We start from the raw sequence: 21,495 nt of genomic DNA on the forward strand, positions 1-21,495 counted from the left end.
CGGATCCTGGGCGCAAACATGGCACCGCTCGTCAGGCCACGTTGAGGCGGTGTCCCACATCCCACAACTAGTAGGACATGCAACTAAGATATACAACTGTGTACAGGGGGGGTTTGGGGAGATAAAGCAGAAAAAAAAAAGATTAAAAAAAAAGATTTCAGATACAGACAATTTTATTTAAAAAAACCATAAACTAGCATTTTGTTTAGGTCACTCTGTGGGACAGGAAGAAGGCAAGTCAGCTCTACCTTTATAGCACCAAGAAAGTTCTTTTCTAGAACAATTCATACTATAAGAGTCGAAGCAACGTTTATGTCTGTAGTCAGGTTTGCATGAATTAAGCTTCAAAATTCTGACAGATTGAATCACTGCTATCCTCTGCATTTTCCTTTCTGGTTCTGAGGCCAACCAACTAGGATAAACAGCTGGAGACAAACAGCATTATAAGGTGGTCTTAAAAAGTTTTTTTGCCTAATTGCCAATAAGTGCTGTGTAAGGTTGTTTATAGAAAGAATCAACGATATAATGGTACCTTTTCACGGAATGCACCCATAATGAGACAACTGGTCCATAAAGCTGGCAAAAATATTTGTGTATAGTACTTTTATGAGAACTGTAGCTGGAACAGGTCAAGTGCATGCAGTACTGCACCCTGAAAATGAAAAATAACCTCAAATAGTTACATGTCCACAATTTAGTTGAGGCTGGAAAGAGAGAAAAATATCCTCACTTCATTCTTCCAAATCAGTTCCCTGCCACAAAGCAATGGTAAACATATTGCTATATTAAAAAGCCAATGTTTGGGGCTGGCCAGGTGATGCAGCGGTTAAGTTCGCACATTCTGCTTTGGCCGCCTGGGGTTCACCAGTTCGGATCTCGGGTATGGACCTAGCACCGCTTGTCAAGGCATGCTGTGGTAGGCGTCCCACATATAAAGTAGAGGAAGATGGGCACAGATGTTAGCTCAGGGCCAATCTTCTCAGCCAAAAGAGGAAGACTGGCAGCAGATGTTAGCTCAGGGCTAATCTTACTCAAAAAAAAAAAAAATCTAACGTTTAAGAATTTGAAGACAATTTTATGTTATTCCTAATTTTGGGAGGTTCTGGCTGGGGGCAGGGGAGGAGGTCATTGAGTAATGGGGCCATAGGCCATTTCTATGACAAGAATATGCACCAGTGCTATATTTACACGATTATGCAGAAACTTTAGCCGATTTGGCTGTTAATCAGCTGCTGTTCTCCACAGATTTTTCTCCTTATAAATGGCATTGAAGTAAAGATTAAAATCTTAGCACTAACGAAAAACGAAAGTACAGAAAAAGAGAAGGAAAGGGAGAAGTTAGCTTCATTTTCATGACATTCAGGAACAAAAGTTAGTAAGTTTCACAAAACTGAGATTTTTCTCTAATTGGAACTTTTGACCAAAACTCCAATAACAAAAATCTATCTCATATCATCTTCCATATTCTCAAAAAGTATAAAAGTTCATAACAGAGTTAGTAAATATCTCATAAATATACAAGGCACAAGGGATATTCTGTACACACTAAGAAGAATCTAGAAAATACTGCTATAATCACAAGAATAGGATCCCTTCTACTGCACAGCCATGACTTCACAAGGACTGAGAGCTCAAAATGAACAGAGAGTCATTTATGTACACAGTTCCTTTTCCATAGTCAAATGCTATAAAATGGGGGGAAATAAATGCAAATGATTACATATACACAAATTCAGACAAAATAAATAGGTTGAGCCTAAAGTAACTACGTTTCTGGAAAGCCAAGTATATAAACTATGGGCCACCATTATTTTTCAACTATATGCTATATGTGAAAACCACCAAAAAAGCTTTACCTTAGCACCAATACGGGAAAAATCAGACCAAAACCTTGTACTGCTCCGCTTATTGAAGTTTTAAATGAAACGTGTTTCAATTAAACTAACAGCAGATTTACATCACTCTTAGTATATAATCACATTTAATGTCCTTAACCAGTATAAAGTGTGTCAACAATTTGTCTAAGAAAAACTCATAAAGACGAAGCGAACAGTGGTACAATAAATGCACTAAAACTTCAGGGTCTAAACAAGACAAACCCTGCAGAAGGATGGTCACCGTATTTTCAAACTTAAGAAAGTCAGCCTGTGCTGGCATCCAAGCGTAGGCACACCTGTTGGCCCCGTGGGGCAGAATATCTGAAATTACGACTTTCCTGAGCAATCTGGCAAGTGTGTTTCCATAGGAATAAGTTATCATTGCTTGGAAATGCTGGAATGTGAGGTCTCCAGGCACTTTTTAATCATCAGTCTGCACCAGTGCTCCTCAACGCAGGGGGAGCGGGGAGGGAGACATCTGATAAAATCTGGAGACACGCTGGTTGTCATAATTGGGGCGGGGTGGGGCTTGTTACTGGCATCTACTGGATAGAGGCCAGGATGCTGCTCCACATCCCACAACGCACAGGACAACCTCCCATAACAAAGAATTATCTGGCCCAGAATGTCCACACTGCCGATGACAAGAAACCTCGCTCTCTATACCTTAGAACACATGACTCGGAAGAAGCCAGGCCTAATTGGATAAGTTCTGCTCTCACCTCCTGGATTATAACTGTACGACCACGGTTCAGCACATATACGACTATTCATCACGAGTGTTCCCATATGTAAAACAGAGACTGTTCTTCATGACCCACTGACTGCTGTTTTGCAAATGTGATCCAGCCTGGTTCAGCTATAACACAAACAGATCATTCTGAAAAGCAAATGCCTTGACTTGTTTTAAAGTTCCTAGTTTATGAGCAATGGATTCCACATTAGGAAATCATTGATTAACAGAGCCAAGCAATTAATTGATTCCAAATGTAAAAAAATTAAGTCATTATGGACACTGAATGCAAAAATCTCCCCATTAGAATTCCTATTTGTGAAATTCTGCAAGATTTTAATGTAATCAGTAAATGGCTCTACATTCTTTATTTTAAAAATTTACAATTTTCAACTTCTTTCCTTCCTCCTCCTATTAGCTACGATATATTGAGTGCTATGTTCCAGGCATTTTGTGAATTACTGCACATGAATTTTATATTTCCAGCAATCCTCATTGTTAGGAACTACAGATATTATTTTCCTTACTATTCTTCAAACTCAAGAAGTCTGGAGACAGAGAGAGCTGCAAATAAAGCATTTGACCCAGCACTCACCAGCTTGAATTCAATGTGAATTCACTCAATACAATGAAAAGCAATAAGGAAAAAAAGTTAGGAAGCGATAACTACTACTTATAATAAGAACAATAAGGGCCACCATTTATTGAGCGCTTACTGTATGCTAGGGTCAGTGTCAAAGGCTTTATATTATATCTCATTTAATCCTAGCACCAGTCCTAGGTGTGGATGCTGTTACAGTGACCATTTTACAGATGCAGAAACTGAGGCTTAATCTGATGAAGGCCACGGTTAGCAAGTGGCACAGCTGTGACCTGTTCTGTCACACTTGAGAGTCTACACGAGCCGTTGGCAAACTATGACACTCGGTCCGAATCTGGCTTGCTGCTTGTCTTTGTAAATAAAATTTTATTGGAACACGGCCACGCTCTTTCATTTATATATTGCCTATGGCTGCTTTTGAGCTACAACAGCTCGAAAGAATTGAGCGGCTGCAACAGAGACCATATGGCGAAAGCCTGAAATGTTTACTCTCTGGCCCTTTACAGCAAAAGTCCACCGCCACCTGTCTAAATGCTTCAACACCAAGTCACATCCGCTCGACCTCGTGCTCCTTACAATTAGGCGTTGGAAGCCCTTTGCTCTCACACTTCCCAGCCAAGAAGCTTCATTTCCTTCCAACAAGACTCCCTGTTTCTATTTCTGCAGCCGTCCTGAGGGCTAATACTGTCCTTTTCTTCAGGAAAGAGTTTACCTGAACCATGATAATGTTATACACGTGAAACTTACTACATCTGATTGCCTCACAGTCTGAAATTAAAAAGCAAAAAACGAAACACAGAAGCAATTACTGATCTTCTACTGGGAACAAGTTACATGCCAGGAACACAAAAATGAATAAAACATAATCTTGCCCTCAAGGGAGCTCACAGATGAGCAGGGGAAACAGATACACACACAGCAGAATGGCTTCCTATGAACTCTGCTCAGGGGCCTAGGATTCCGGGGATGAAGCCTCTTTTCCCAAGCCAACCAAGGCCCCAGAAAGAAGACATTTGAGGGGCCGGCCCCATGGCTGGAGAGGTTAAGTTCATGCACTCCACTTTGGCGGACCGAGGTTTGCCAGTTCAGATCCTGGGCATAAACCTACACACCACTCATCAAGCCATGCTGTGGAGACATCCCACATAAAAGAACTAGAATGACCTACAACTAGGATATACAACTATGTACCGGGGTTTTGGGGAGAAAAGAAAAAAAAAAGCCAAGAGAAAGATTGGCAACAGATGTTAGCTCAGTGCCAATCTTCCTCCCCAAAAAAACATTTTTCTTTTTAAAAAAAAGAGCCACCACTTGAAAAAGAACAAATTCTAGACTGATTCTTGTAGAAAATGAAAAAAAAAGAGATGACAACATCTGAAAGCTCATTTCTCTTTTTAAGAAAAAGGTCTCCATTATGTTGAATAATAGAATTATGTCTTATTTGTTCAGTAAGTAGAATTATTACTTATGGACACAAAATGGTAGACCTAAAAGGATTTATCAGCTCCACTCCTTCAATTCATAGGAGGGGAAACAAAGAAGCGGGTAAGTGCGCCCAGTGATGACAGGAGATAAAGTTGCCAAGAGTACCCAGCAGCTGAGTATTAATAACATGCTCCAGAGGCAGTATAGCTCCAGGGAGCTAGGTTTGGGGCAAGTTACTGAACCTCTCTGAGCCTCGGTTTCCTCATCTGTAAGAGGGAGATCATATTCAGAGGTCATTGTGAGCAATAAGCAAGTTCATACATGTAAAGATATATGCATATATGCAAACAGCAGTGTCTGGCTCATATTAACTGTAATATGAGTGTGTGCTATTATGAAAATTAAAAATGAGGTATGCAAATGAACTAAAACTCAAAACATTAAGTGAGTCCACAATCCACCACACCCCTGAGATCCTAGCCTGCCTCACTATTACACCTATGCCCTTTCCATGCGGGGGGGGGGGGGGGGGGGCATCACCATTCTTCTAGACTTTTGTCTTAGACACAATGGAGTAACCCTTTATTCTCCACTTCTTCAGTCTTTATTTCCTGCTGTCTGGGAACATCTCTCTAACAACCCTTTCTGCTCCAACCCTTTCTGTCGCCACCCTTGGCCAAGCACTGACCATCACACCTGTGTTACTTGATCTCGTTCAGCTCCACAACATCCCTGCCCACCTGCAACCAGCTCCCTGTGCCTGCTGCAGAGCTGATGCTGCGAGATGAACTGAAATACCCTTGTCACCCACCACCCACCTGCTGAAGAATCTGCCATCATGCCATGTAGCACATCCCTTTAAGTCCAGACACTTCTGTCTGTAATTTAACATCTTTAACTCTACCTGACGTTATTTCTAATCATATTAACACAGTCTTTTATTAAAAGAGACCCAATTTCAAATCCTAACACCAACACATACAAGGGGGAGCCCCGGCATGTTGCTTAACCCCTCCAGGTCTCATTTCTTTTCCGCCAAGCTGAGATAAAACCCAGCCCTCCATAGCTGCAGGCTCCCCATCCACGGATATGGAGGGTGGACTAAGGGACTTGAGCATCCACGGGATTTTGGTATCCGCAGGGTCCTGGCACCAATCCCCCATGCATCCCGAGAAACGACTGTACCTATCTCATGGGGTTCTTGGGAAGGTTGAGTACGTAATTCCCATCATTGGCACAGGGCTCAGCACAGAATAAGGGAATAAGAGATGTTATTTTTATTATGTGAAAAGCAGTACACTTACTCTTCCTTCCCTCCCTCTGTTCATGTTCGTGTGAATCCTTCCACTCAGGACTTCTGCCTGACTTCCGTCAACCCAAACCAGCACCTTCACTCCAAGCCTTCTCCTGGGACTTTAGTCCACACCGCTCTTTGCTTTGGTGATTTTGCCCCCCAAGGGACATTTGGCAATGCCTACAGACATTTTTGGTTGTCACAACTAGGTGGTGGGTATATGAATCATGTTTTTAATATTTCCTGTGTTTTATGATGCTCTGACATCCTGGGGCCTGGAGAGACTGCCCCTCCCAAGGCTAGCTAATTCCTTGAGATAGTAAACAACTGGCCTGCTAGCATGTCTTTCATAGGCAAACCAACCAGTCCAAGCCTATGGCCTGATCCCACCACCTCGAGTATTTCTCACACACCAAGCTAATATTTCCTCTGCCCTAAATCACTCGAGGGCCAGGGCCCTGATAGCTAGAGACCACCTCTATAGCCTGACCCAGTCAAAATTATTCAAACCACCCAATCTTAAACTTGCTCAAACTTGCCTACCCTGACTAACCCTTTCTTTCCCTGCAAAAACCACAATAAAGGCTCTGGGCTATGCTCTCCCCTCGGTGCTTCTGCCTCCTGACTGGCCCTGGTACTTCTCCATGTGGCCCTGCACGGCATGGCAGGCCCCCTCCACTGGGGAATTGTAAGTAATAAAATCTTCTGTCCAAGGTAGTTGTCTCTGTGTCTGTCCTCGTACCACATCTGGTTAAAACAAATCCCAGGTCCATTTTAAGACAGTGGATGCTACTGGCATTTAGTGGGTAGAAGCCAGGGATGCTGCTATATATCCTACGAGGCACAGAATACCCTGCCCCCCAACAAGACTTATCCAGTCCAAAATGTCAACAGTCCTAAAGTTGAGAAATACTGACCCAAAATGTCCTGCACACTGAGGTCACAAGGGCTCTGGAAGCCCCAGACCTGACACATGGTTCTATCGTGTGGCCTGACTAGGGCAACAGAGGAAGTCCCTGATTCCTGGATTGACTGAAGCTCAGGTACAATCAATATAACAGTTTAATTTGCATTCACAGCTCTTTTAACCAAAAATCACTGAATAAATATGTCCAGCAAAAGTGAAAGTACCTCGTCTCAGTTACTATGTAAAGTTAGGTGCTAACTGCTGCTGGTTGGAAAGAAAAATGCATGAACAAACCTCATTGTTTTGCATGATTCTGTATCTCTCACAAGTGGGAAACACAGTCAATCAATCTAGTATTTTCTATGGGAGAATTCTGAAGCAGCTCATTATTTTCTCCTATGGGGTGATGCTCTGCCCCTGTACCCCCCCAAAAACCCCAACACTGTGTGTGACAAATAAATCTGGGTAAAGAAGTACACACTCTCAGTTCTTGACGTTTCACGACGTACGTGGGTGTACCAAGGGGCTCAGAGAGTAAAACAATCTACTTCACTTTGTTCAGCTCAGTTTTCCAAATTAGTTTGATCTTGACATTTTTCCCATACTATCTATTACCATCCTATGGAGCAAGTGTTACATGGAACAAATTTTGGAAAACATCTCCGTAAAGTTGACAAAAATCTCCACATTGGACTTCAGACCTTGAGTTATAAAGCTTCTCACACCGTAATCAGAGCTGCTTTGGGACTTGAAATAGCAGAGCGGCATGACACAGCTCCCTTAGCTTCACAAGCCTTTCGCAGGAAGAGCATTGCTTCTGCTGGTCTCTGTTGGAATGGCACAGACCCTAGAATTTGGGCAGAACATATTTCCACATGGCATCGAAGAACTTGTCACTTCCAACTTATTACCTTGGATTGGTTATAACGACACAGACCTCAGCACATTTAGACATCAGGCAAAAAAGTATTATTTTCCCACAAGCAATAAGGCTAACTTAAACTTTTGTGTTTCAGGAGGAACACAAGAAATTATGGTCTTGAGTAACCATAAGGGAGCAAAGTAAGGGAGCAAATTAAAACCAAAGATGAACGTGCAAAGTCCCCCAATTTTCCCACCCACTTCCTGACTAGCCCCTAAGCCACTCTGACATCTTTTATCCCTAAGTCATAGACGTTACTCGTTCATTTTAAAACTCTGTGATATCTATGGATTTAATTGAACAGCAGAGGACTGTGAATTCTGAAGAGGATCTGTACTTCCTAGAGGACCTCAGCCCATCCATGCTTGCTTAAGAGCACGCAGCCTTTGTCTTTAGGGCAGGAGGAGTGGCCATTGGCAAGGTACTTGATCTCTAGAGTAGCCTTCAGCAGATTGCTCTTCAGAGTTCGCCACAGCTCAGTGACCCGCACAGTCTGAAAAGGGCTCGGCTGAGTATGGGGGTGAGGACTCACAGCCAGACGCAGTGTAGCAGCAATGATTCTGCCATCTGTTCACCCAGCTCAGGGGATCCCTCTGCTCTTTCACCTTGAGATAAAACGACTATCACTTTCCCGGTCCTACAGGTCGCACAGCCTGTTCAGTCCTCCATTCTTCCATCAACCCTCACCCTGGATAGACAGGAGAATATGAGGAGAAACGAGAAATTCATCTCCTTCCTCCCGATGGAATGTGCAAGCTGGCACCACGGATATAAAAGCACAACATCTCCCTGTGTGTTTTACTTTTGAAGATGTTCCAGATACCTCCTGAATATTCTCAAGGCCCTCTGGAAAAACAAGCATGATCCTCCCATCCTCCTGCCTCTTTCACAAGAAGGAAAACAGAGGCTGAGACGGAATGACTTGTCCGAGGCCAGGCGGTGCTGAGGCCACTGAAACCGAGACGCAGAAGCCTGAATCCCGGAGGGTGCTCTGTTTTCCTAACCCTCCCCTTGAGGCTGCTAATTCCTTCTCCATGGTAAACACTGCCAGGAATTGCACTCTTAGGATTCTGCTATAAAAATAAGCTGTGCTTGCTTTCTAAAATCATGGTGGAAATCCTCCCGGTTCAATCTTACTGTAATTTACATTATGATATTTTCAAAGTAATTTGTGCCATTTCATTCATGCTGAATTATGTCCTTTGAGCTAGTAACACACACTGACCCATCTGTCATACTTATGGCTTAAATGCTAAATATCGTTCCTGTTTGGTCCTTAATACTTGCTTATAAATCCAATGGTGAACTTCGGAACTGTCAACAACGTTAAGGAGGGAGTAAAGGGACTATGTATCTGATCCAATTTCATTTTAAGCAGTTGCTTTTTTTTAACAGATGGTTATTAATGTTGGCATGAGATTAAACATTCCTATTGAAATAATTTGAATCTAAAAACGTTATACGTTATATTCCTACCCATTTATATATGACGTAATGTAACTCTTCAGCCAATATACACATTTTCCCCAAACGAACTTTACCCTAAGGTGTACCATACACATACGAATAATTTATAACTTATTGGGTTATAACTTATTTATGTCAAAGCTGCTCTGTTAGATGTTTCATCATCTACAAAGAATTAAAATTTGGGGTGTAATCCTCTGTCATGAGGTGATGTTCATATTCTAGAAATACAATAATCACTCTCCAACACATTACGTCTCATCTAAATGGGGCAGAGCAGTGAACAACTCATACTGTGGCTCCGAAAAGCTCTAGGTCAATGGGAGGGCAGGGGAACAACCCCTCTTTTATCTGGTTTATATGTGGGCGGTCTAAGGTAAATTTTCTTCTTCTAAAGAAGAACTCTTCGGTTATATCTTCTTTTCTTTACTTTCACCTCTTGAATACAGATACTCTGTTTATATGTTCCCCTCTTCCGCCTTCTAGAAAAACTTGAAAAATTAACCTAGGCACGCAGCCCAATGACTACTGCACTCACCAAGTATTCCAAGCTATTTCTACTGTCTTATCACAAGAACTTTACATTTACATTCATGATTCAATCTCGAAGACCTGGGTAAGGATGGGAAGGGTCCAGCAGTTCATCATTCCTACTTCCACCGCAAAGGGCTCTTTCAGCTGCAAATATTAAAATCTTTTCTTTTGTATTCAGTTTTACTTTGGATAGTGGTGTTCTGACCACAGGCCGCTTAACAGTACATGCCTACTTCATATCACCGCTAGCAGGAAATCGCAACACACTATCCATTCTGGACAGGACAACATTAGGGCTTCCCGCAAGCCAAAAAGGTTCACCATGTGTTCATTTTGGGGATGATGTGCTCCTGTCTGTGGCCCATTTGACTTTTTCAGTGGGCTGGCGAAGGGAATCACAAATTAGTGAGTTACTGAAATTTTAAGAAGGAAATTCCTGAATGTGTGGCAGACCCTGATGGTCCCCGTCGCCAAGATCTGCTTCTCTATACACCCTTTCAACATGTGCATTAGCCCGGCTTATCAGATAAGTGAGTTTCCAAACATATAAATAAATGTTATTTACCGTATCTGCAACATGTTAGACCAACACTCGCCCATAAACAGCCTTTACGTCTCTCAAGAAATAACCTAATTCTGGTAGACGCCCAGCCTGTCAGAGGCGGATGGTCGCTAACTGTGAGCAGATTTCATTGCTCCCTTTGTGCCAGGAAATACTGGTGCCAACTCTTACTGAGCACACCTTCAGAATCTGGAGGCCTCACTATACAATGCAGCTCTCGATAATTCAAACCAACCAGCAACATAGTCTGGTAGGCTGTTATTCTCCTGTTTAATTTTATTTCCTATTACCAGAAGGATTAAATCAGCCTTTGCTTTCCCCCTTTCTTGCCTGCTCCTCTGTCCTTCCGCTCATCAGCTTGGAGCAGTGCTACTGTTCTGAGGAGGCTGCGTCTAAAGAAGCTGGCGCTTCCTCGCAGATCGCTATTGTCCTTGAAATAACACAACAAGCGAGGTGAGGGGGCAAGCAAAGCAGAATGTCACAGCCCTAAAAATGAAAATTAAGGAACAGGAACTTTTTTTTCCCCCCCAAGAGCCACTGCTGGGGTTCCAGCTTGTTTAGAAGATAATTATTTGATTTTATAATTACTTTTGTGGGTTGCTAAATAACTACCGTGGAGGCAAATCTCCATGTGCCAAAACAGCAGAGCCGATTGTTCTAAAGTTCACACCGAAACAATAACGGAGTCAAGATGGTTAGCTCTTAGGTGGGGATTAGACACCCCTCCCCTTTGTCAATGTGCCAGCCTGAAGCCCACAGAAAGGTCAGGGTGGGGGCGGGGAAAACAAAGATACTCCACAAACCAGTTCAGATGAGTAGTTTCTTTTCAGGTCGATTTTCATTTTAAATCTGCTCCTCCGCATACACTAGGACATCAAGAAGGCTTTTGAAAAAAACCAAAACTGCAGCTCACGGGAATGACACAGTGACCAGGTCCCTTTCAATTCTAAGATATGATGATCTTAGTGCGAAGATGATTACGAGTGGTATTTGCTAATCACAGGAACTTGGATGTAGTCAGGGGTCAGCAAACTTTTTCAGATAAACGCCAGAGAGTAAGTATTCAGGCCTTGTGGATCTCTGTGCAACTTCTCAGCTGTGCAGTTGAGTGCAAAAGCCACCATGGACGTAAGCGCTTGTGTGTGGCTGTGGCTGTGTTCCAGTAAAACTTTATTTATAGACGCTGACATTTGAATTTCACGTAAGTGTCTCGTGTCACTAAATAGTATTCTTCCTTTGATTTTGGTCAAACATCTGCAATTGTAAAAAAAATTCCCCAACCTACAAAAATAGGCAGAGGGGTCATGGGGCACAGCTTACCACCCAGTGACCGAGATGGATTTAGGCACCTCAGCAAGGTCTTCAGAGAAGAGAAGTAAGTTCGTTTTGCACATGGAAGAAACTCAGGACAAAGGTGACTTGAGAGCGAGTAGAGGGCATCAGTGGTCCCCAAGGCTTCCTGATTCCAACCAAACACACTCTCCGCCACATAATTTCCTCTCTCGATTTTTAATGAATTGACAGTTTGCTTTGAGTGTTCATTTTTGCCCAAATTTTCCTGAATGATTTTCACATTTAAGTAATCACTTTAAGAAGTTAAACTTTCTTGGCCAGAATAACTCTCTCTTCTTAGAGGTTCACATCTCAGAAGCAGTCAATCCCGGCTGCGCAGGCAGAGCCAGAGGGACGGCCCAGGTACAGCCACACCAGCAGGTGACACGCAGGAAGCCGCAACCACTCTGATTTCCTGTTCCCTCTTCTCTAAAAGGGTCGTGATAGTGATTCCAACCTTAAAAGGTTGTTCTGATGATTACAAGGAAATAACGCGCAAAGTATAAAGTATAACAGAAATACACTTATGTAAGGCATCTAGGTTTTCTAAAGTTACTGGCTTTCTGAAATGGACTGAATTAACTCTCTTCTTGACCACCAACTCAGAACCTTCTCACTTTCCTTCTTAAAAATCCTTCAGGGTGACTATAATTCAAAACACAGATAATAACAAGCATTGGAGAGAATGTAGAGAAACAGGACTTTCATATATTCATTACTTTTGGAAATGTACAATGGTGCAGCCACTGTTAAAAAGAATCTGGGGGCCGGCCCCACGGCATAGCGGTTAGGTTCATGTGCTCAGCTTTGGTGGCCTGGGGTTTGCAGGTTTGGATCCCAGGCGCAGACCTAGCACCACTTGGCAAGCCAAGCTGTGGCAGGCGTCACACATATAAAGTAGAGGAAGACGGACATGGAGGTTAGCTCAGGGCCAGTCTTTCTCAACAAAAAGAGGAGGATTGGCAGCAGATGTTAGGTCAGGGCTAATCTTCCTCAAAAAAAAAAGAGAAAAAAGAATCTGGCAGTTCCTCAAATCACTAAACAGAGTGTTACCATACGACCCAGCGATTCTGCTCCCAGGTATACACTTAAGGGAAATGAAAACATACATCCACACTAAAACTTGTACAGGAATGCTCACCACAGTATTACTCACAACAGCCAAAAAGTGGAACCAACCCAAATGCCCATCAACTGATTAATGGATAAGCAAAATATGTCAGATCCATACAATGATTCAGCAAAAAAAGAAAGTACTGATAACGTGCTGCAGCATGGACGAACACTAAAAACATTACGCTAAGTGCAAGAAGACAGGTACAGCGCCATATACTGCATGATTCCATTTATAAGAAATTTCCAGAATAGGTAAGTCTACAGAAACGAAAAGTAGCTTGGTGGTTGCCTAGGGCGAGGGAGATAGAAGGAGAGACAAGGCAGACCCTGGCCCTGAGGAGTCGACATGGGATGCCCTCCTTGGGCCTCCCAGCCTTTCTCTGTACATGCTTCATCCTGCCCGAGTGACTTTCCCTCAGGCATCTTTGCCAGCCCAACCCTCTTCACCCATCACAATTCAGCTCAAGTGCTGTCTCCTCCCACACGACCTCGCTGGCCTTCTCCCCGGAGAAGGAGACAGAGTCGCCACATGTGTATCCACAGCACCCTGAGCCCACCCCTATACAGCAATGTTCCCCCATGGACTGAGAGTTTCTCCAAGGGCAGGAACTCATCCTGTATCTCTATATTCGCACATCAAGTTCTCTGTAGGCCTCAGTGCTTGTTACTAGCCTTGTAAGAAAGGAATGACTACATTCTATCCTTCCTCTGGCCTTGAACATAGAAATACTACAACTGTAAAAACAACCATCCCCTTATTTCTTTCACGTGGGCTGCTGCTAACATTGTGGCTGATTTTTCCCCAGGCAGAAAATCCCTACTACTCATTTCTTCTTTTCCAACCCAACAATTGGATTCTTGTTTTGCTTCTGGTTCTCTTACCCAGAGCTTTGCAACTTTGGCCTCCTTGGTCCTTCCTTTTCTCCCCTGTCAACCTTCGGGCTGAGGGAAGCTCACCCCTTCTCCTGCCCCTGGCTCTCTGCCTTCAACAGGCTCCCTTGCACCTCATCACTTCCATCACAACTGCCTACTTGGCATGGACCGTGGAGCCACTGCAGGCGGCTCCTACCTGGCTCATCGTGTCCCCTCCTTTCAGACACACCTTAAAACTCTGAACACCTATTCAAGTCCAAAAAATGCTTACCATTCGTATTAATTAGCAAACGAGAGAAATGAATGATTGGGACTAGCAAACAAGTATTTATCCCTCTCTTGCAATAACATTTTATGTATAAATTTTATCTATTGATCTTCCTAGTTTGATCTTTTTTAGCTCCTTTAGACATATGTGTATATTTTAAGCTCAAGATTTTATAAATATTTTTAACATTTCTTCTTCTAAATTAAGTGAATGTTTACAGATGTTGTCTGTAAAGTGTCAGATACCAGAATGGAAGGGAAAATTATTAGCGAAATTATGTATGAGTTCAAAGTTATGCTAAAGATAAAGTCAACTGCCTTTGAATTGCAGATGCTTGAAAGCGTCACTGGCCCTTGGCATGAGTCTGTAACAAAACAGCAGAACCTTGGTCTTTCCACATGCACTGCTCAAGGTCTTGCGACGCCCCTTCTTGAGCTTTGAGCGGCCGTGGGACCCAGGCCCTTCCTCTTGGCTGGTCCCTGGTTAGACCATCATAAGAACACCATCATACAAACCCACTCAGATTTGCCACAACATAATCCAGGAGCGGGGGAATGTGGGTGATGAGTCTATGTGGCTTCATTATCCTATTCTGTCTGCTTTTGTCTATGTGTACAATTTTCCATAATATAAGTTAAAAAGAAAGTAACTTATCACATCACCTCTGCTTAAAAACCCCTGTGCCGCCCTCAGTGCTCACTGGATGAAATCTGAATTCCTTCGGAAACTGTAGGAGGCTTTTCCTGACTCCCTTCTTGCCCACAGTAGGACCTACCACTGTCTCCTTCCCACCTCTAAAACACCACCTTTCTCTCTCCAACACTTTTAGAACTTCTGCGCACGTATTTGTCTACCTGTCTATCTCCCTGTGCTACGTTATAAGGTCTCTGAAGGCAAACGCCATACTATCTGACTGATTTTTATATCCCCAATGCTTAACGTGGCACATAAAAATGCTTCAAAAATGTATTGCTGGAAAAAAATGATGAGATGCCCCAACACGTTTCCAGACTATCTCCTGTCTACATTCCACAAATTCTACCTGCTGACCTTCTCCCCTTTCCCGAGAAAGGCACACTCTTTTACAGTTTAAATGGTTTGAGTGTGTTTTTTTCATTACCGAAATGCCCTTCTCTCTTTATCTGGGAAAACTCCTCCCCTAGGTCCTAGTCCAAATATCACCTCCTCTGGGAAGCCCTCCTGCCTTACCCGCACAGTTAACAGCTTCCTCCAATAATTGAGCAGTTTACTTTCCTGCTGCTCTCACTAGAGTCCAAATTCTCCAAGGGTAACAATGGTCGTTGTATCTGTTGGTACTTCTCCCTAAGCTGAGGGGGCCCAGCACACACAAGCTGCTAGTTTTACAAACGAATGTAAGAGCATCAATCAACAGCTCCGTTGTCCGAGGACAGGATACTCCAACAGAATTCTAAGCACACAACTTCATTAGAATCCCCCACTCTGTACACCCTTGCCCACATCCTGCTAAGCCCGGCTTCCTCTCTCTTCCTGCTGCCTGAGCAAGGGCCCTTCTTCTCAGGGTTCCACACCACCTCTCTACCCTGCTTCAGTCAGCGTTTTCGAGGCTCTCCTGATCTTAAGGAAGCAGTTTCCCAGCCGCTACCCCTTGCTTCCAGCCAAATCCTCCACAGGTGTCCCTTTAACTGAGATTCCACAAGACCCACGACTACAGAATTTTCCAGTAACTACTATTTTCTTTTCCTCTCCAAAGCCCCAGTACATAGTTGCATATCCTAGTCTTACATCCCTCTAGTTCTTCTATGTGAGATGCTGCCACAGCATGGCTTGATGAGCAGTGTGTAGGTCCACACCCAGGATCCGAACCAGCAAACCCCAGGCCTCTGAAGTGGAGAGCGTGAACTCAACCACCCGGCCACGGGGACAGCCCCCCAGTAACTACTTTTTTCAACTATTCACCTTTTTTCTTTCTTCCTGAGAAACAATGGATGTCACCTTGCCTATTTTTTTGATGACTCAAACCGACCAAAAAATGCTCAGTCATTGTAAATTTAGACATATGTGGTGAGTCCTTTTACCTACAACATACTGGTCCTGATTGTTGAAACATTAAAACCGAAAAAGCAAAACAAAATACTGCTGACATGCGCACTGTTGACGGGGCTCTTTGCCAGGCTCACTCTTACTTCACTCGCCTTATTAGAAATGTATGTGTTAACTGTTAGATATAGAGTCGAACGGGGTGCTTTCATCTTGGACCCAATCCAAGAAAGTTTAATTACAGAAGAGGTCAAGCAGTGCTGTCCAGCAGGAGGAAAAACCCAAGACAAAATTAGACTTGACGGTAACAATACAAATGATAGAAATCACATCTAATATTTCCCGAGGGCTTTCTCTTGTGGGCACCATGCTAAGGGCTTTGTACCAGTTACTTCATTGAATTCGCACAACCCCAGGCAGTAGATAATATTGTGGTATCCTAAAGTCACCCAGCTAGCAAGGGGAGGAGCTGTTATCTGAAAACAGCAGTGCGGTTCCAGGACCCAGCTCTGGACCACTGCTTACAAATGGCTTCCTTCAACAAGGGACAAGTTCTGTCAGCAGCCCTGACACCCAACAGTGGATGGATCTTGAAGGATTGCTCACCTAATCTTTATGCGCCTCAGTTTTCTCATCTGCAAAATGAGGGATTTGACCCATACAAACTTAAAAGGCATTCTCTTCTAAAAGGCTGTCTTGCTGAATGAACCCAACGGTCAGAGTAACGGAGAAGTATTATGACAAACTGTCATTCCTAAAGGTTCACATGGGAATTCATTAGAAAACATGTTCACTATTTCGAATCCCTAACACAGAATTTGGAAGTGTGTCTAGTGAGTCAATGGAGTGGTGAATTTGTATATGAATATGTGAAGAACAGGAATCATAGTTAGGGAAATGAAGACAGCCTTGAAATATCGATTAATGATATGTAAAAGGCACTGGGTAACAGCTGTAATCCATATGTCTTGTTTATAAATGCATTATCATTTGATTACTTCTTAAATATGCCACTATAAGATACAGGCTTTGAAATATTTCTAAAAATTGTTTTAAAAATGTTAAAATGGGGGCCGGCCCGGTGGCGTAGCAGTTGGGTTCACTCACTCTGCTTTGGCGGCCCGGGGTTCACCGGTTCGGCTCCCAGACACAGACCTATGCAACACTCATCAAGCCATGCTGTGGCAGGCACCCCACGTATAAAGCAGAGGAAGATGGGCACAGACGTTAGCTCAGGGTCAATCTTCCTTAGCAAAAAGAGGAGGATTGGTGATGGATGTTAGCTCATGGCAATGTTCCTCAGTAAAAAAGAGGAGGATTGGTGGCAGATGTTAGCTCAGGGCAAATCTTCCTCAAAAAAGAAAAGAAGTTAAAATGTTGTATTTCTATTGAAATTACATCTTAATACATAATTATCAATGATGTTCTAATCCCTATGATAATTCTCTCACTATTTACAGACTCAAAAGGAATTCAAATGAGAATAGAAAATTTCCTGTATATAAGGAAATTATATACAGAAATATCTTGCCTTCTAGAATAGATTTCTCCCTAAAGTTGATTTTTAACTATTTGTAAATTAAATCATAGTCTCCTATTAACTTCCAATATAAGTTCAGCGATGATTTAGCTGTTTCCTGTAGCTTTACAAGGTACATAACTTCTAATCTACTTAGCTAAAAATTTCTCTCCTTCTATTCCTACCAATGTTAGCCTCTCTATCAAGTAGGTAAGGCAGACTTTTAAAAAATGGAATGTACTAAAAAAATTCTGCAATTTCTTCTAATTCTGTATCCTAATATACCTGGCTTGTCGAGGCTGCACCTGTATATAACACATACACATCGCAGTACCTAATTTTCTACATTCAGTGTAGGTGCCATTTAAAAAAAATCACCTTGATGGCATGGGGGAAAGCATCTAGATTTTAAAGACAGACAAGGTTTTGAATCTTTGTTCCACCCTGTACTTGCTCTGTGGCCAAAGCACGGAAGTGCTATATAAGCTTGATTCTTCATCTGAAAACAGCTTTAGTATTCAACCAGAACAGCAACGATGAAGGAAACACAAACTATCTTTGGCTGTTAATGGTGAACTGTATTCTATAGGGTTTGTTTTTTTAATAGAAAACTACTTAAAATAAGGTCAGTAAAGCATCTTTAATACTAGTGAGTGGATACGAGGAACTTTTTAAAAAAAATACTCTTAATAAAACAGCAATTGTTAAAATGTAATTTCACCTTTTACATATGCTCGACTAGCCAGGAATATTTTTCCTTTGAAAGTTTATTCTGTATAAGTCAAATACTTTTAGTGATAGATTGTCTTTAAACTGAAAGTGACTAAAATGTTTTAAATATATTTAAAATAACTGCATACTATAAATGAAGAAATTAAGAACGAGAGAGACTCACAGAGCAATACCTCTGTAAAATTTTACCTGTGTAAAATTGCAAGTGAGGGCTTTCCAGCTGCACCAAAATTTTCCTTGGTTGCCACTACATGGCCTCCTCCGTGCTGAATGAGAAACCAAACACATTCATGGTGCTGGACAGGATGCGGGCATGCCCCACAGCAACAAACATCCTCCTCCAGCGAGCCCTACCAAATCTGTTCGCATTGCTACAATCTTTACTATACATTACCTTTAAAATAGTGGCTCTCCTGGCAGCCATAAAAGATGACTCGAATGGAAAGCAGCTTCTGGAGAAGTTATCTAACAGAACATCCGCTCAGAACAATCTACCATCAAAGGGCAACCTTTGCAGAAAGTGAAACTGATTTGACCACTTCCTTTCCTTTTCCAGTGGGCAATGCTGTTTTCGGGTCTGGTAGTAAAAGTAGAAGGTTTAAACCTCTGACATTTTATTTCAGTGATGACATGAGTGCACACACTCAAGGAAGGCAGGATTAGCAGTGTAGTGTACAATTAGGCAAAAGTTAGGCACCATAACAGGAGGTCTCCTCTGTACAAGCATCTTTTGAAATTAAATATTTTTGTCATTTGAGATGACACATGAACATCCACATGTATCTCCTTAAGACATGCTGGAATGTTGGAGACTGCAGACATGATGCATGTTGCAAGCAGAAATACGTGCTGCATGCTAAAATATATGCCCACCTCCACTGACAGCGTACGGTCTAACATTACCAGTGATGGTGTTCATAATTACACATGTAAACACGCATCCTTGAGTGTAGACACAGACCTTTCCTTCCTGAAGCAACATTTAGAGATCCCAGTTTAAATAAACTCCCAAGGTTCTGCAAGCAGCCCATTTGGGAAGCAATTCAGGCAACACAGTGATTCATTTAATAAATATTTTAGCCAGCATCTCACGCTCTATCACATCATATGGTAAAAGTTTGGCTTTGGATCATCCCATTAATCCATTTATATTCCATAAGTGTCATCAGCTTATATAGTAACCACAGGACCAAACACATGTCAGCGGGTGTGTGCTTCTCATAAACGGATATCCTCCCCCAAACCTAACAGGAGCAGCCTTAGCGTGTTTTGCGCGCCTGCCTGCCTCCAGTACAGCCGGTTTTCCGTAGGATGCCTAGTTCCACTCTGCACAGCGTCTCTTGTAGTTTAATCAAAGAAAAGTATAATTACACTAGCAAGACTCTAATTTTGAAAAGACATTAGCCAAGCCACAGTCACTTCATTACTCTGCACTTCAGAGGCAGAACAATCAACGGGGGAGGGATCCTAAGTAATATCTGCTCTTCCAAAAGGGAACCAGCGAAACCTGCCTGGTGGATAGGAAAATCTGCCTGCCCAAGCAGGTGTGAGTGTCAAGCGAGGCGAGGAGCTTCAGGCCGGCCAGTGGCTAATGCTTTCCCTGCAAAATCAGCTGCCTAAAACTTTTCCGCGACCTTCAGTGGCCCTCCGGAGTAGGCTCTGGGAGCTGCTTCGGATCGCCTGGAGGCTCCTGCGAAACGCACCGCCACACAGGCGCGTCCACATCTGCAGAGGCTTCTGCCTGGTCCGCGCCGAGCAGTCCTCCTTCTTGGCTCCTTCTGCCCAGACTCGCTGGCAGCCTGGCACCCTTTCACCGCCCCACTTCAGAAAGGATTTGGGGGAGCGCTCTGGCTCGCACACGCACAGGCTCACCTGGAAAAAGCCGCGGCACGCCCCCTCCCCCACCTCCCACATTTTGGCCGTTAGGCATCATTCCAAAGGGGCCAGGCGCGGCACTCCAAAATCACGGCCATGTTTTACTCTAAACAGACATCATTCAACAACTCCACAAGTCTCCAGGGCGCTGGGCGCTGTAGCCGAGGCCAAACCACCTCTCCGAAGTGAACCCCCCTCAAGCCCACATCTGTAACGCAGCCCAGCAAAGCCTATAGCCCATCACAACGCAAGGATGGGCGTACAGCTAAGCAGCCCAGAAAGCAGGTGTAATAATCATGTTAAAGCTAGTAATGTTGCCCCAGACAAATCCCCGAAAACCCCACCTTCCCAAAGAAAATGTCAGAGTTGTCCCTTTAACTGTTTCAAACCCCTTATTTGGGGGAGCACATACATCAATGGTCTAGGTACGGATGCGGTCTGGGTTTGGCTCTGGGCGGCACTCTGCAAAGTGCCGGGCAGGCGGGTCACGCCTGCGAAGAGGGCGGATGTCCTCGCAGTTATCCAGGCAGAGACGCCGGCTGTGTCCCCACACTGGGGACTGACAGAGCGACCTCCCCGCCTCCCGCGCTCGCCGCCGCCCCGACGGGCCCCGGCACTCACCGTCCCGGGCGTCCTCCCCGCGACTGCAGTTGCTGCAAATGTGTTTGATCTCCTTGCCTAGTTGACAATGGATCACAAAGGATACGTTGTTGTTGTTGTTAGGGGCGGGCTCCTTCAGGGGCTTCATCCTCAGCAAATAAAAAGCTTTCTTTTTGGGTCTCTGGGCGCTCGCGCCTGGCACCGCGCCCTCCCTGCAGCGCGGCAAGCGGAGCGCAAACCTCCCCGGCTCCGCGGCGCGCGTGGGCTCCGCCATCCGGCCCCCGGGCGCCCCGGGCCGGCCGCTGCTCGGGCGCCCGCGCTGCCACTCGCGCCCAGCCGCCTGGCCAGCATGCCCCCGCCCCGCCCCGCTCCCGCGTCTCTACAGCAACGCGACCACGGCGGGGCGGGTCAGGGGAAGGCGCCGAAAGGGTCTTGACCTCGTGGACCGAGCCAATCCGAATCCCGCGGCCGGAGGAGGTTTTCCGGAAGGCGCTCCTCGGTCCTACCTGAGATGCTCCACTCCCACCTCTCTCGCGGCCTCACATGCACATCCTCCCCTGGCAGCCCCACCCCTCCGTAAATCTCCGCTCCAGCAACTGAGCCTGCTGGGTTTGCAGCTACCTTCACTCTCTCTCGAGCTCAGGGCACAACGCCAGCCTCCCCCTCCCCCTTTTCTTCAAGCCTCACGCGGCCAACTCTGAAAGCGAGACGTCCCACCCTGACGGCCGCTGCGCTGGGAGCCCTCGGGGTGCAGGCACCTCTCGGAGGCCAGAATTATCATTCTCTAGTGGGTCCAACGCACAGCCCTTGACTTCTGGAGCCGACAACCTGTTACAACA

General features: G+C 44.2%; 1 protein-coding gene across 6 annotated transcripts in view; it reads right to left on the reverse strand.

Annotated features, from left to right (window-relative positions):
• The window catches only part of PHACTR1 (phosphatase and actin regulator 1), a 287,803-nt gene that overhangs the window by 217,273 nt on the left and 49,035 nt on the right, over positions 1 to 21,495 (reverse strand). Inside the window, exon 1 of one of the 6 annotated variants that reach the window (XM_046640771.1) lies at positions 20,678 to 21,164. The exons of 4 other annotated variants lie outside the window; for them this stretch is intronic. In XM_046640771.1, coding sequence (XP_046496727.1) covers positions 20,678 to 20,930 — 253 coding nt within the window. In that variant the 5' untranslated portion in view covers positions 20,931 to 21,164. Of the gene's footprint in view, positions 1 to 20,677; positions 21,165 to 21,495 lie in introns of those variants that run through there. One more of the 6 variants, XM_046640770.1, reaches the window with a different exon arrangement.

Source organism: Equus quagga, chromosome 15, assembly GCF_021613505.1.
Source record: "Equus quagga isolate Etosha38 chromosome 15, UCLA_HA_Equagga_1.0, whole genome shotgun sequence".
Taxonomy (NCBI): Eukaryota; Metazoa; Chordata; class Mammalia; order Perissodactyla; family Equidae; genus Equus; species Equus quagga.